The sequence below is a fragment of the Symphalangus syndactylus genome, chromosome 14 (genome assembly GCF_028878055.3).
Source record: "Symphalangus syndactylus isolate Jambi chromosome 14, NHGRI_mSymSyn1-v2.1_pri, whole genome shotgun sequence".
NCBI classification, from domain to species: domain Eukaryota; kingdom Metazoa; phylum Chordata; class Mammalia; order Primates; family Hylobatidae; genus Symphalangus; species Symphalangus syndactylus.
The window spans coordinates 65,316,322-65,331,587 of NC_072436.2; the positions used below are offsets into that span (position 1 = coordinate 65,316,322).

At 45.3% G+C, this 15,266-nt stretch overlaps 1 protein-coding gene across 8 annotated transcripts in view; it reads right to left on the reverse strand.

Moving 5' to 3' along the window:
• COPS3 (COP9 signalosome subunit 3) overlaps window positions 1-13,046 on the reverse strand; it is a 36,509-nt gene extending 23,463 nt beyond the window's left edge. For 2 of the 8 annotated variants that reach the window (XM_063617791.1, XM_055240910.2), the window contains exons 1-4: window positions 12,850-13,006; window positions 7,444-7,573; window positions 2,239-2,351; window positions 2,101-2,150 (exon numbers count right to left, since the gene is read on the reverse strand). In XM_063617791.1, coding sequence (XP_063473861.1) covers window positions 2,101-2,150; window positions 2,239-2,351; window positions 7,444-7,573; window positions 12,850-12,904 — 348 coding nt within the window. In that variant the 5' untranslated portion in view covers window positions 12,905-13,006. Of the gene's footprint in view, window positions 1-2,100; window positions 2,151-2,238; window positions 2,352-7,443; window positions 7,593-12,849 lie in introns of those variants that run through there. The other 6 variants (XM_055240909.2, XM_063617789.1, XM_063617790.1 and 3 more) reach the window with 6 other exon arrangements.
• Between the last annotated feature and the right edge of the window lie 2,220 nt (window positions 13,047-15,266).

Here is a 15,266-nt window from a genome sequence, read left to right on the forward strand (position 1 = left end):
CAAAAATTAGCCGGGCATGGTGGCATGTGCCTGTGGTCCCAGCTACTCAGGAGGCTGAGCCAGGAGAATCGCTTGAACCTGGGAGGTGGAGGTTGCAGTGAGCTGAGATCATGCCACTGCACTCCAGCCTGGGCAACAGAGCGAGACCCCATCTCGAAAAAAAAAAAAAAAAAAAAATATATATATATATATATATATATATATATATATATATATATATAATATATATGAAGAAGAGACTAAAAACAGCTCAATAACTTACAGCTTTTTCAAAAACTAGTGATTTTTCTTAACCATCTCTTTCAAACACGGTTACTTAGTACTACAAAATAACAACTGGTCCTATTTTCAGCCTCTTTCAAACCACTAATTTTAAATTTACTTTCAAATTAAAAAGAAACACCTGGCTGGGTGAAGTGGCTCACACCTGTAATCTCAGCCCTTTGGGAGGCTGAAGCAGGCAGATCACCAGAGGTCAGGATTCTAGAGACTAGCCTGGCCAACATGGCAAAACCTTACCTCTATTAAAAATACGAAAATCACTGGGAGGCCGAGGCAGGTGGATCGCCTGAGGTCAGGAGTTCGAGACCAGCCTGGCCAACATGGTGAAACCCTGTCTCTACTAAAAATACAAAAATTAGCCGGGCATGGTGTCAGGCACCTGTAATCTCAGCTACTTGGGAGGCTGAGGCAGGATAATTGCTTGAACCCAGGAGGCAGAGGTTGCAGTGAGCCGAGATCGCACCACTGCACTCCAGCCTGGGTGACAGAGCGAGACTCTATCTCAAAAAACAAAACAAAACAAAAATCAGCTGGGAAAGGTGACATGCGCCTGTAGTCCCAGCTACTCAGGAGGCTGAGGCACGAGAATCGCCTGAAGCCGGGAGGTGGAGGTTGCAGTGAGCTGAGATCACACCACTGCACTCCAGCCTAGGCAACAGAATGAGACTCCATTTCAAAAAAAATAAATAACTAAATAAATTTTTTAAAAATCCACGTTATAAATTGTGTCAGTATTATAAAAGATAAAGAATGAAATAACTGTTCAAATTAAGGGACACTAAAGAGACAAAGCAATGTAATGCAATCCATGGTCCACGGTTTTCTTTTGCTATATAGTACACTGTCCAAACAGCTAATGTCCTTTTATAGCAAAAGACAGTCCTTTTCACTGGTAGAAAATCTAAATGGGGTCTGTCAATTTGTTGATGCATTATATTAATGTTCATTTCTGGGCCGGGCGTGGTGGCTCACGCCTGTAACTTTGGGAGGCCAAGGGGGGAGGATTGCCTGAGCTCAGGAGTTCGAGACCAGCCTGGCAACATGGTGAAACCCCGTCTCTACTAAAATACAAAAAATTAGCTGGGTGTGGCAGCATGCACCTGTAGCCCCCAGCTACTCAGGAGGCTGAGGCAGGAGAATTGCTTGAACCTGGAAGGCGGAGGTTGCAGTGAGCAGAGATGGCACCACTGCACTCCAGGCATCAAATCGAGACTCTGTCTCCAAAAAAAAAAAAAAAAAGAGTTCATTTCTGGATGCTGACCATTACACTGTGCTATGTAAGAGAATGTCCTAATTTTTAGGCTTTACCCACTGAAGTACTTAGGGATACAGAACAGCAATAGCAAATCTGCAATTTACTTTACAATGGCTCAGAATAAAAGAGGAAGAGAAAAAAAAAAAGAATGTGGTAAAATGTTAACATTTGGAAAATCTAGGTGAAATGTATGAGAATTTTTTATATTATCTTTGAAGCTTTTTGTAAGGCTAAAATAATGTTCTAATTAAAAGTTAAAAGAAAAAATGTAACAGATAAAACCCAGCATATTACAACATAAAGGGTACTGGCTTGGTAATTCCAACTACTTGGTAGTTCCAGCAGCAGCCTCCCTGAGGCGCCAAACACCCTGTGCCCCCACCTCATTCAGGGGACACGGGGGCTGCTTGTGCTTACAGCAATGGCTGTGAGTGCTCACAAGTGACCACAGATATCTAGGTGGTGGATGCTCAGTACTAACTGGAATCTTAATAAAGTAATTCATTGTGTAAGCTAGTTACATATTATAACAAAACTAGGAATACTTGAATAGTATTTCTTACCTGTTTTCTTTCCACAAGTGCATTTGTTAGCTGATGGCAAAGCCCAGCAACTAGATACAATAACAAAATATTCAAAATATAAATATAACCACAAGGGCAAAATATTTTCAATGGAGAATAAAATGTTACTTAGCTTACAAGTGTCTGTTGCATATCGAATGTGCTCCCCATTACAAGTACTGATGAAGAGCTGAACCTGTGAGAATAGCGTTTCGAAGTCAGGAACACTGGGCATAGAAAACTTCACAAACCTAGAATAAGGAGAAAAGAATCAAATTACCCTGATAGTTCATGAGATAAAATACAGAAGCAACATATGCAAGAAATCCCCCCTGCCTCTAATACTCTGTAAAATTAAATGAGCAACAGTATTTTTTAGAATTAAGAACTAGGCCAGGACAGTGGCTCATGCCTGTAATCCAAGCACTTTGGGAGGCTGAGGCAGGAGGACTGCTTAAGGCCAGGAGTTTGAGACCAGTCTGAGCAACAGGGTGAGACACTGTCTCTACTACAAAAAATAAATTAGCCAGGCGTGGGGGTACATGCTTGTAGTTGCAGATACTTGGGAGGCTGAGGCTAGAGGATCACTTGTGCCTAGAAGGTTGAGGCTGCAGTGAGCTATGATCGTGCCACTGCACTCCAGCCTGGGTGACAGAGCAAGATCCAGTCTCAAAAAACAAATAAATAAGAACTAGAATCCATGAGATTTTCCTGACCTGGTTATTTTGCACAATCAAGATACAGAACGGACACAAATAAGGGTTAAAAAAAATATGTTTAGGCCTGGTGCAGCGGCTCACGCCTATAATCCCAGCACTTTGGGAGGCCAAGGCGGGCGGATCACCTGAGGTCGGGAGTTCGAGACCAGCCTGATCAACATGGAAAAACCTCGTCTCTACTAAAAATACAAAAAAATTAGCCGGGCATGGTGGTGCATGCATGTCTATAACCCCAGCTACTCGGGAGGCTGAGGAATCGCTTGAACCCGGGAGGCGGAGGTTGCGTTGAGCTGAGATAGCGCCACTGCACTCCAGCCTGGGCAACAAGAGCAAGACTCTGTCTCAAAATAAAAAAAAAAAAAAAATATATATATGTTTAATTATATATATATAATAATATATATATTAAATAATAAACATATATTAAACATATATATGTTTTATACATATATATGTTTAATAAGGAACAACTTTCAAGATGAAAAATTCCACTAAATGAAGCCAAATAGGCTGGGCATGGTGGCTCAAGCCTGTAATCCCAGCACTTTGGGAGGCCAAGGTGGGCAGATGGGCAGATCACAAGGTCAGGAGTTCGAGACCAGCCTAGCCAATATGGTGAAACCCCATCTCTGCTAAAAATACAAAAATTGGCCAGGCATGGTGGCACATGCCTGTAGTCCCAGCTACTTGGGAGACTGAGGCAGCAGAATTGCTTGAACCCAGGAGGCGGAGGTTGCAGTGAGCCGAGATCGCGCCACTGTACTCCAGCCTAGGCGACAGAGCAAGACTGTCTCAAAAAAAAAAAAAAAAAAAAAAAATCAGTTGTTGCAGCTGGGCACAGTGGCTCCCACCTGTAATCCCAACACTTTGGGAGGCAGAGGCAGGTGGATCACTTGGGGCCAGGAGCTCCAGACCTGCCTGGCCAACTGGTGAAACCCTGTCTCTACTAATACAAAAATTAGCTGGGGGTGGTGGCGCACGCCTGTAGTCCCAGCTACTCAGGTGGCTGAGGCATGAGAATTGCTTGAGCCTGGAAGGCAGAGGTTGCAGTGAGCCAAGATTGCACCACTGCACTCCAGCCTGGGCGACAGAGGGAGACTCTCAAAAAAAAAAAAAAAAAAAAAAAAAAAAAAAAATCAGTTGTTGCTTTTCCTGCTTTGAGAACATACTAAGGGGGACCAAGAGTGAGAGCTATGGGCTGGCTGGAGGTGGGCAGCAGCTTAGGTTGAAGATGCTGCCACCAGCTGTGTGGTCTGAGAATAACACTGACAGAACAACTGATGGGCAGGACAGGAGGAGTGGAGGGGTGAGAAGAGGGAGGACTCAGGTGATCCTTCCCAAGTAACTCAGACTGCCATGAGAAACACTCCGAGAAGGCACTGGTGATAGGTTTTAGGGGAGAAATCATGTAAACTAGCACTATTAAGGCATTGGTTGTAAGTAAATTTCAAATTCTTAAGAAAAAAAAAAAGCACTATTGAAATGTAATTTCAAGGAAAATTAGGCCAGACACAGTGGCTCACATCTGTAATCCCAGCACTTTGGGAGGCCAAGGCGGGCGGATCACGAGTTCAGGAGTTCAAGATCAGCCTGGCCAACCTAGTGAGACCCCATGCCTACTAAAAATACAAAAATTAGCCGGGTGTGGTGGCATGCACCTGTAGTCCCAGCTACGCGGGAGGCTGAGGTGGGAGAATCGTTTGAACCTGGGAGGTGGAGGTTGCAGTGAGCTGAGACAACACCACTGCACTCCAGTCTGGGTGACAGAGTGAGACTCTCTCAAAAAAAAAAAAAAAAAAAACTAAACTAAATGGATATTATCTAATCATAATTTCTGCTACATCTTTTGGTTTATCTGCTTCCATCTATACTGTATTATTTGACTTAACAATGTCACCATACATCTGTATTTACACTTTGTAATTATCAAGACATGTCAGAAACAATTTCATTTGGGGTTCACAATAGGTCAGTGAGGAATTGTGACTGCCAGTTTATAAATACAAATATGAAGAAGCTCAGGGCCCCACAACCCAAAATTGGAAGAATATGTAGATTCAAAACCAGGGTCCTCAGCCAGAAGCTCAGGGTTCTTTCCATACCTTATCTAACATATACAACGGTAAACACCTTATAGCTTCAAAATGCTTTCATGTCCATTACTCACCTGATATACATGTATATGTGAGTTTATGTGTGTATAAAACATGCATGCTCTCTGTTCTTTTTTGAGATAGGATCTTGATGTCACTTAGGCTGAAGTGCAGTGGTGCAAGCATAGCTCACTGTAGCCTCGAACTCCCAGGCGCAAGCAATCCTTCCACTTCAGCCTCCTGGGTAGCTGGGACCACGGCCATGTGCCACCACACCCGGCTAACTTTTTTTCTTTTGGGGGGACAAGGTCTTGTTCTGTCATCAGTCAGGAGTTCAGTGGCAGGAGCACAGCTCACTGCAGCTTCAATCTCCTGGACTCAAGTGATCTTCCAACCTCAGCCTCCTGAGTAGCCAGGACCACAGGTGTACAACACCACGCCCGCCTAATTTTTGTGGTTTTTTTGTAAAGACAGGGTTTCACCATGTTTCCCAGGCTGGTCTTGAACTCCTGAGCTCAAGCAATCTGCCCATCTCAGCCTCCCAAAGTCCTGGGATTACAGGCATAAGCCACCATACCTGGTCACTTTTTTTTTCTGTAGAGATGGGGTTTTGCTATGTTTCCCAGGATGGTCTCAAACAGAGCCTCCCAAAGTGCTAGGATTACAGGTGTGAGCCACTGTGCCCAGCATCTGCTCTTTCATATAAATAAGAAAATACAGACAGTAGAAATCCTTACCAGCACTGTCCAATAGAACTATCTGCAGTGGTGAAAATGTTACAAACCTGTGCTAAGACAAGGACATGTGACCACATGTGGCTACTGAGTACTTGAAACATGGCAAGTGCACCTGAATCTTTAATTTTAATTTAAATAGCTGCATATGGCTAGTGGCCACCATACTGCAGAGCATAACTCTAGATCCTTCCATTCTGACAAAGCTTCTTCTCTAAACTCTGCTCCGGACACATACCTTTGTCTCAGGAATCCCAGCGTAAGTGAAGCCAGACTCTCACTTTAAGTCAGTTTCTTCTCAGTTTATTTATATCATTTCAAATGTCATGACAACCACAATATCCCAATTTATAATACTATAACATCAAGAAAAAAAGAATTCTACTGTCAAGTACACAGTTACAAGGAACCCCAATTAAAATAAGGTCTATTTAATTTGGTCTTAAATAGCTTAAATTTGTTTGAAGGGAATTCTAAGCAATGTTGCTTTGGATCTTTGATACTTTTTTTGAGAAAAGGTCTCATTTTGTCATGCAGGCTGGAGTGCAATGGCTTAATTGTAGCTTCCTGAAGCCTTGAACTCCTGGGCTCAAGCAATCCTCCCACCTCAGCATCTTGAGAAGCTAGGACTACAGGCATGTACCACTACACCCAGCTAATCTTTTTATTCTTTGCAGAGATAGGGCCTTATTATGTTGCCTAGGCTGGTCTCAAACTCCTGGCCTCAAATGATGCTCCGACCTTGGCCTCCCAAAGTGTTGGGATTATGAGCAACTGTGCCCAGCCGATATTTTCATTCAATGTATTTTGCCATGCCCTGTGGCAGTACTCTTCTGAACTTCTTTTTAATTTGGAAAATGTGGACAATCCTATGGATTACATGGAAAAAAGTACTCAGATAAATGCAAACTATAGTCCCCACAATTGAGATGGCCATTGTTTAAAACAAATTTTCAGGATTTGTATAAACATAAAGGAGTTTTTTTTTTTTTTTGAGACAGAGTCTCACTCTGTCACCTGGGCTGGAGTGCAGTGGCACGATCTCAGCTCACTGCAACCTCTGCCTCCTGGGTTCAAGCAATTCTCCTGTCTCAGCCTCCCAAATAGGTGGGATTACAGGCACCCGCCACCACGCCCGGCTAATTTTTGCATTTTTAGTAGAGACGGGGTTTCACCCGATTGGTCAGGCTGGTCTTGAAATCCTGACCTCAGGTGATCCACCCGCCTTGGCCTCCCAAAGTACTGGGATTATAGGCGTGAGCCACCGTGTTTTTAAAAATGATAAAATTGAACAAAATATAACAAGCAATGATTAGCTGGAATGAATAAACTGTAACTGCTATAACTTCAGTTTTGCAAAAGAGTTCAATGTTATTTACAATGGTTTACTTTCTACACCAAAAAATAAATAAATAAAAATAAAGCCAGGGCTGGGCGTGGTGGCTCACACCTGTAATCCCAGCACTTTGGGAGGCCAAGGTGGGCGGATCACAAGGTCAGGAGATCAAGATCATCCTGGCTAACACGGTGAAACCCTGTCTCTACTAAAAATACAAAAATTAGCTGGGGCGGGTGGCGAGTGCCTGTAGTTCCAGCTACTCAAGAGGCTGAGGCAAGAGAATGGCGTGAACCCGGGAGGCGGAGCTTGCAGTGTGCTGAGATTGCGCCACCGCACTCCAGCCTGGGCGACAGAGTGAAACTCCATCTCAAAAAATATAAATAAATAAAAATAAAGTCAGAAAGTGCAGAGTGTTCCGTTTTAACAAGCACAAAACTATAAAAGAAGATGCCCCTTACAAAACAGCAAGGACGCCCAAGGAGTGTTCTTGTACATCCAGAGCCCCGAGCACAGTGTCCAGATGGGATAAGTTCTTCGCAAGGAGTTCCCCACTCTTGTTGATCAGTTCACAAAGCTGTGTCATTTGCCCTAGAAAACAGGAACAACACTATTGCATTTCAGCTACAGCACTAACCAAACTAATGGAACTCTAACCACAACTTTGTACTTCAGAGCCTGAAGTTCCCCAAAATGATTCTTAATCTCCTTCACTTCGGATGAGGATCCAGAAGGACCAGAGGAGTGAAACAACCTGTTTGTGGTCTCAAAACAAATTAGATTACACTGGACCTCCCACTTCTCTCTGACCCTGAATGTTTCACCTTTTTCTCCATTTTGTTTTCTAGTCTCCCAAGCCAGAAACGCACATTACTATTAACAGCTCTCTGCATCCAAATGATTTAGTTTTACTTCCTAAGTCTCTCAGCTCCGTTTCTTTCTCTCTCCCCTCTCTGCCCTAATTCAGATCCTCATCATTTTTTGTCTGGACTGCATCAGAAAGCTTTTTTTTTTTTTTTTTTAAGACGGAGTTTCACTCTGTTGCCCAGGCTGGAGTGCAGTGGCGCGATCTCGGCTCACTGCAACCTCTGCCCTCCGAATTCAAGCAATTCTCCTGCCTCAGCCTCCCAAGTAGCTGGGATTACAGGTGCCTGCCACTGCACCTGGCTAATTTTTTTGTATTTTTAGTAGAGATGGGTTTCACCTTCTTGGCCAGGCTGGTCTTGAACTTCTGACCTCGTGATCCACCACGCCCAGCCTACATCATAAATCTTCTAAACGGTCTGCCTACTGTGATCTTTCTCTCCTACAACCCGCACTCCATATTAGTACTGTCTGTTCTAAACTGTGCATTCAATCGAGTTATTCCAATGACTTTAAGAAGTGCGAACGCCTCAGCCTGGACTAAGGCCCTTCAGTAACTGGTCCCTGCTACCTTTCCAGCTTTATCTCCTGCTACTTCCCCTCACACACCTACTCTTCGATCACAGCAAGCTCAGAAAGTCTACATTCTATCTTCTCTCCTTTATGCTTCTACACATGCTGTTCTCTGTCCTTCTCCCCCACATCCTCTGCTACCTGACTGAGCCTCATCCAGCATTCAGCAATCAACTTGTGGCGTCTCTAGACCCTCATCTCAGCTCCCTTCCCCATGGCTAAGCTGGGTATCTGCCCTCTCTGCCTCGCATGGGACTGTAGTGGTTAGGTAATTCAGTAAACTAAGGTGGAGGGATTGTCCCTTTCTCCAGCTCTAGAATACATCACCTGCTTAGCAGTTCATCAAGCAGCTACTTGTTGAATTAATCTCCTAATTGATCTATTTTTCCCCTATACTGCAATACTATGTTTGTTTTGTTTTGTTTTTTGAGATAGGGTCTCATTCTGTCGCCCAGGCTGCAATGCAGTGGTGTGATCACAGCTTGACACAGCCTCCATCTCCTGGGCTCAAGCAATCCTCCCACCTTAGCCTCCCGAGTAGCTGGAACTACAGGTGTACGTCACCGTGCCCATCTTATTTTTTAAGTTTTTTGTAGAGACAGGGGTCTCGCTATGTTGCCCAGTCTGGTCTCTAACTCCTGGGCTCAAGCAATCTTCCCGCCTTGGCCTCCCAAAGTGCTGAGATTAGAGGCATGAGCCACCACACTCAGCCTGCAATGCTACATTTTAACAACTAAGGCACAGAATCTATTAATAATTAGGCCTCAGCCAGGTGCTGTGGCTCACACCTGTAATCCCAGCACTCTGGGAGGATAAGGTGGGCAGATCTCTCGAGGTCAGGAGTTCAAGACCAGGCTGGCCAACATGGTGAAACCCTGTCTCTACTAAAAATACAAAAATTAGCTGGGTGTGGTGGCACACACCTGTAATCTCAGCTACTCGGGAGGCTGAGGTGGGAGAATCCTTTAACCTGGGACAATCCTTGAACCCGGGAGACGGAGGTTGCAGTGAGCTGAGATTGTGCCACTGTACTCCAGCCTGGGCAACAGAGCAAGACTCCGCCTTGGGGGAAAAAAAAATAGGCCTGAATTGGTACCTTGAAGTAGACCCATCAATTTTGACAATTACTGTCATGACAGATACCATGGTCACACTCTAGCTGTCTTTCTGGTAACAGTGAGGATATATTTAAGTCCATGGGCATTAACCTCAAGTTTCCAACTTCTCTATTTCTACAGAGCAACTGCATAATCTTTTCCTTACTAAAAGAATACAACATAGTATAATGCTTAAAATACAAGTGACTGTAGCTAGGTACTTTTGATAATTTAACACTTTTCAATTTGATACGTTTTACTGAAAGCAAAGGAAATATATCATTATTATACATGCATTACAAAACAAGAATAAAACAGCTGTGATCTTATCAGGTGTCACCTCTTGAGATCACACAGATTTAACTGGAAAATACCAACTCATCATCATTGTATTACAGATCTCACTGGTAGGTATGAAGTAACTTCCAGTTGAATAATTTGCCTTTGTAACCCACTACTCTAAATATATTAACAATAATTTGTAACACCCAGAAATAAGCATTGCAATCCATTAGTTCTCTACTACTTAACAACCAGTGCCAAGTTGAGACTGAAATAAAAGCTGGGTCACTATGAAATCACCAGATAATTAATTAGTGCAGGGCCAAGGGCAGAGTGAAAAAAAAAAGCTTAAGTGTCACAGAGTGCATTTGAAATCAGTGCAACCAGAGATGCCAATGAAATTCTTTTTTTTTTTTTGAGAAGGAGTCTTGCTCTGTCACCCAGCCTGCAGTGCAGCGGCGCCATCTTGGCTCACTGCAAGCTCCACCTCCCGGGTTCATGCCATTCTCCTGCCTCAGCCTCCCGAGTAGCTGGGACTACAGGCGCCCGCCACCGCGCCTGGCTAATTTTTTGTACTTTTAGTAGAGATGGGGTTTCACCGTGTTAGCCAGGATGGTCTCGATCTCCTGACCTCGTGATCCGCCCGCCTCAGCCTCCCAAAGTGCTGGGATTACAGGCGTGAGGGCCAATAAAATTCTAATTAGAAAAAGCTGAATATTATAATATTCTCTTGAGGTTTACATTAGAAAATTCTGAAGAAGAGCAGAGAAAACAGGAACTCAAAGATTTCCTTTTTTGATTTTTACTTTTTTAAAAAATTTTTTTGAAACAGAGTTTCGCTCTTGTTGCCCAGGCTGGAGTGCAGTGGCACAATCTCAGCTCACCGCAACCTCCACCTCCCAGGTTCAAGCAGTTCTCCTTCCTCAGCCTCCCGAGTAGCCGAGATTACAGGCGCCTGCCACCATGCCTGGCTAATTTTGCATTTTTAGTAGAGACGGGGTTTCGCCATGTTGGCCAGGCTGGTCTAGAACTCCTGACCTCAGATGATCCGCCCGCCTTGGCCTCCCAAAGTGCTGGAATTACAGGAGTGAGCCACTGCGCCTGGCCTGAAACTCAAAGATTTCCTATCCAGTGAGTGTGAGGTAATGAAAGTTACCATATTTATCTCTGTCTAGCAGACTGTTCCTATAGCATCCTATAACCTGATGCCCACAACAGCTAGTTCTGTTTTGTAATTAAGAAAATTGGCCCAGGGAAATTAAGTGGCTCACACAAGAAGTGACCGAGACAGGATTTCAACCTGAAGCTTCTAACTACACTACACCCCAGGAAGGAGAACACTAAGTATTTGTGGCATAAATTAACAAACCAGTGGTTCCTTTAGTCATAGAAGAGGCAAGCCTGTGCCTTCCCTGTGAACCTAATTTCTATTAATAAAAAGGAAAAAGAGGAAGAATTCTTATTAAGTGCAGCTCCATTATCAGATCATTTGTCTTACACCAGTGAGGTAAAAGCACCCCTCCATTTTTACAACGGAGATGCAAAAGACTCAGAGATTAAAGGTGATTTGTCCAAGGTCATGCAGCTCCTAGAACTTCACAATTAATGACGGTAACAATAATTTGCAGCTGTATTTATTGCACCCCTTATGACAGGCACTGTTCCAAGTGCTTTTACATGGTTCCTCTCGTTGAATCTTCACAACTCTATATAAACTAGGGACTTATTTTGCAGACGAAGAAACTGAAGCACGGGATAGTTAAAGGGGCCTTCACAGCCAGCATCTAATCATTCTAATTTCAGGTCCAGAATTCGGTACATTCATATGCAATGAATGAACCAAACAACCTGGAAAGTGAGAGCAAAATCATCACAACTCTACCCCTAGAAATGGAGTCTTGGCCGGGCGCAGTGGCTCACGCCTGTAATCCTAGCACTTTGGGAAGACGAGGTAGGCGGATCACTTCAGGTAAGGAGTTCGAAACCAGCCTGGCCAACATGGTAAAAACCCCATCTCTACTAAAAATATGAAAAAATCAGCCGCGTGGGCTGGCCGCGGTGGCTCATGCCTGTAATCCCAGCATTTTGGGAGGCCGAGGCCAGTGGATCACCTGAGGTCAAGAGTTCGAGAGCAGCCAGGCCAACATGGTGAAACCCTGTCTCCACTAAAAATACAAAAATCAGCCAGGCAGGCGCCTGTAATCCCAGCTACTCGGGAGGCTGAGGCAGGAGAGTCGCTTGAACCTCGGAGGCGGAGGTTGAGGTGAGCCGAGATCGCGCCACTGCACTCCAGCGTTGGAGACAGAGTGAGACTCCGTCTCAAAAAAAAAAAAAAAAAAAAAAAAGCCGTGTGAGCTGGCGGGCGCCTGTAATCGCAGCTACTCGGGAGGCTGAGACGGGAGAATCGCTTGAAGCCGGGAGGCTGAGGTTGCAGTGAGCCGAGATCGCGCCACTGCACTCCAGCCTCGGCTAAAAAACACAAAGAAATGGAGTCCTACGAGCGAGAGCTTCCGCAGCATTCTGTAGGACCAAAATAGGCGCACAGGTTCCCGAGCGTGCGCCGCCTGGCAGCGGAGGAGCTGGCCGAGGCGAGCCGCAGAGCCAAGGCACCCAGAATGGACTCCCTCCCGCTCCAGGCGGCCTAGTCAGCAAGCGGCGGAGCAGCGGCAAAGATGACATGGCGGTACGCCAATCACCGAAGGCAAGAGAGACAGAAGGAACCAATAGTCGCCCGAGATGGCTCCTGGCGGAAGTCACGCCCCCAAACTGTCAAGCAAAGCGCCCGGTGGAAGGGGCCCAGACCGGGGGGAGGGGGCTCCCGGCGGCCCGACGGAGGGGAGGCCGGCCGGCGAGGACAGCGGAGCGCGAGGGGGCTGCCTACACTCGGCCGCACTCGATCCTTCCCTGATCTAAACGCCGCAACCCCGAGCCCGGCCCCGGAGAAGAGTCTCAGGACTAAAAGGGCTGTCCCAGCCGTCCGTGCTGGCGCCTGGGGATCCAGGCCCGCCTCCGGTACCCGCCCATGCCCAGTCCGGCGGCCTAGGGCCTCACCTTGAGCCGAGAGCTGTCGGACACTGTTCACGAACTGCTCCAGGGCAGACGCCATGTTTTCCCCCCCGGCTGCCTGAGCGGCGAAGACAGCACGCGCGGGAAAAGGCTGCCGCTCTGGGAGGAGGGGCCGCAGCGATCCACCTGAGGTCCTCGGAGCGGCGACGTCACTTCCGCTGGTTCAAGCACCGCGAGAATATACCTAGCTGCCAACCCGTTACTGTTTCCATGGAAACAGCCTCAATTCGCCGTACCCGGAGATTAGCGTTCCATAGTCCCCGGCTTCTTTATTCACTGCACTTCTGAAATCCCTCCGCACGTTAAATGGGGATAGTGGGCAAAGGAAGGAACGAAACTCATAATTAAGCAAGTATTTTCTGGTTCTGGATTTTGCTAGAGAGGCCCTGCGGTTTTCCACCTGGACAGATACTTAAATGAAGCACGACTTCGTTGCCACGTCTCCCATGAGGGTTTCTCCGTGATACTAGACTCTGGAGCCAAGCAGCCTGGGTTCAACTGCCTTTTCTACCACTTAGTAGCTGTGTGACTCTTTGAGCGAGTCACTTGACCGTCGTGTGCATTGTTTTCCCCATCTGTAAAATCTTAGTGTCCTTAACCACATAAAACACTTAGGACAGCGCATAGCACATAGGAAGAACTATAGTTATTCATTCAAGATGTACGTTGAATGAATCGATCCCTTCCCCGCAATAAATAAATAAATAAATAACACCACACACAAAAAGAAAGTGAATTGATTTTTCCCATCTGGGATTGATGTCTCCCTCCTCCGCTTGTCGCCTGAAGCACTTTGTTCTTCTCATGTTGCACTTCTACTCTGTTACAGAAATGTGTCTCTATAGTCCATGTCATATCTGTAAACCAATAATAAAAGTCTAAGCCCCCAAACTGACTGGTGGACCCTATCCGAAGCCAAGGACATTCCAATTTATCCTGAAAAACTAGTTCAGGCCATGATGGGAAGTGGTAGTCAGACATGCCTCACAAACATCAACACAGAGACCTTAGGACTGGTAGACTCAAGACTGATAAGAAATATTTACAATCTATTCTGTCTGAATCCTGCTACCTGGAAGCCTCATCTGCATGGTAAAACCTTGGTCTCCACAACCCCTTATAATCGTAACCCAGATATTCCTTTCTATTTACTTCCAGGTCTTTAGATAATAACTCTTTCAACCAATTACCAATCAAAAAATCTTTAAGCCTACCTATAAGGTAGAAGCCCCCCAACTGCCCCAAGTTAGCCCGTCTTTCCAGAACTAACCAATGTACATCTTACATGTATTGATTGATGACTCATGTCTCCCTAAAATGTATAAAACCAAACTGTACCCGACCACCTTGGGCACATGTCCCGAGGAGCTCCTGAGGCCATGTTATCATCGCATCCTTCACCTTGGCAATATAAACTTTCTCTATTGATTGAGACTGGTCTCAGATACTTTTGGTTTACGGATTCATTGCTTCTAACTGGCATGGAGTTCCTTAAGGTCAAGCATCTCTCTTACTAACTTTGATTCCCCTTTAGGGCCCAGCATAGGATTTGCTGCATAGTAGGGACTGAGAAAATAAACATGCATTTTAAAATTTTATCCAACGTATGTTTACTGACACTTACAATGTATTGTACCAGGCACTAGAAATACACTAGTAGTAAAAACAGTCTTGGGGCCTGGTGCAGTCGCTCATGCTTGTAATCCAGCACTTTGGGAGACTGAAGCAAGTGGATCACTTGAGGTCAGGAGTTGGACACCAGCCTGGCCAACATGGTGAAAAGCCATCTCTACTAAAAATACTACAAAATTAGCCGGGCTTGGTGATGGGTACCTGTAGTCCCAACTACTCGGGAGGCTGAGGTGGGAGAATCTCTTGAACCCAGGAAGTGGAGGTGCAGTGAGCCGAGATGGCACCACTGTGCTCCAGCCTGGGCGACAGAGTAAGAATCTGTCTCAAACAAAACAAAACAAAACAAAACAAAACAAAACAGTTTCGGTCCTTCTCTCCTGCAGATAACACATGAAGACCCTAGATAAAAGGAGTTAGTGGTCTGAAGGAATGGAACATGGTTCTATAAAATGATGTCACAGAGGAGATTGACCTGGCTTGGGCGAAACAGGGAAGGCTTTCTTGAGGAAATGGCATAAACTGAGCAACAAAGAAAGAGGAAGAGTTAATAAGATAAGGGTGAAGAAAATTTCTGAGTGAGAGGACAGTATGGTGCTAAGACCCTGCATGTGAAAGGAGCATGCTAGTTGAGAATGAAGAACTGAAAGAATGTCCTTGTGGTTGGAGGGGAGTGGTTTGTAAGGTGGACAGGGGCCGGATCATGTAAGCTGTGTTAAAGGTACTGAACTTTTTCCTGAGAAGATTGGGAGGACTGGAGAGTTTTATGCAAG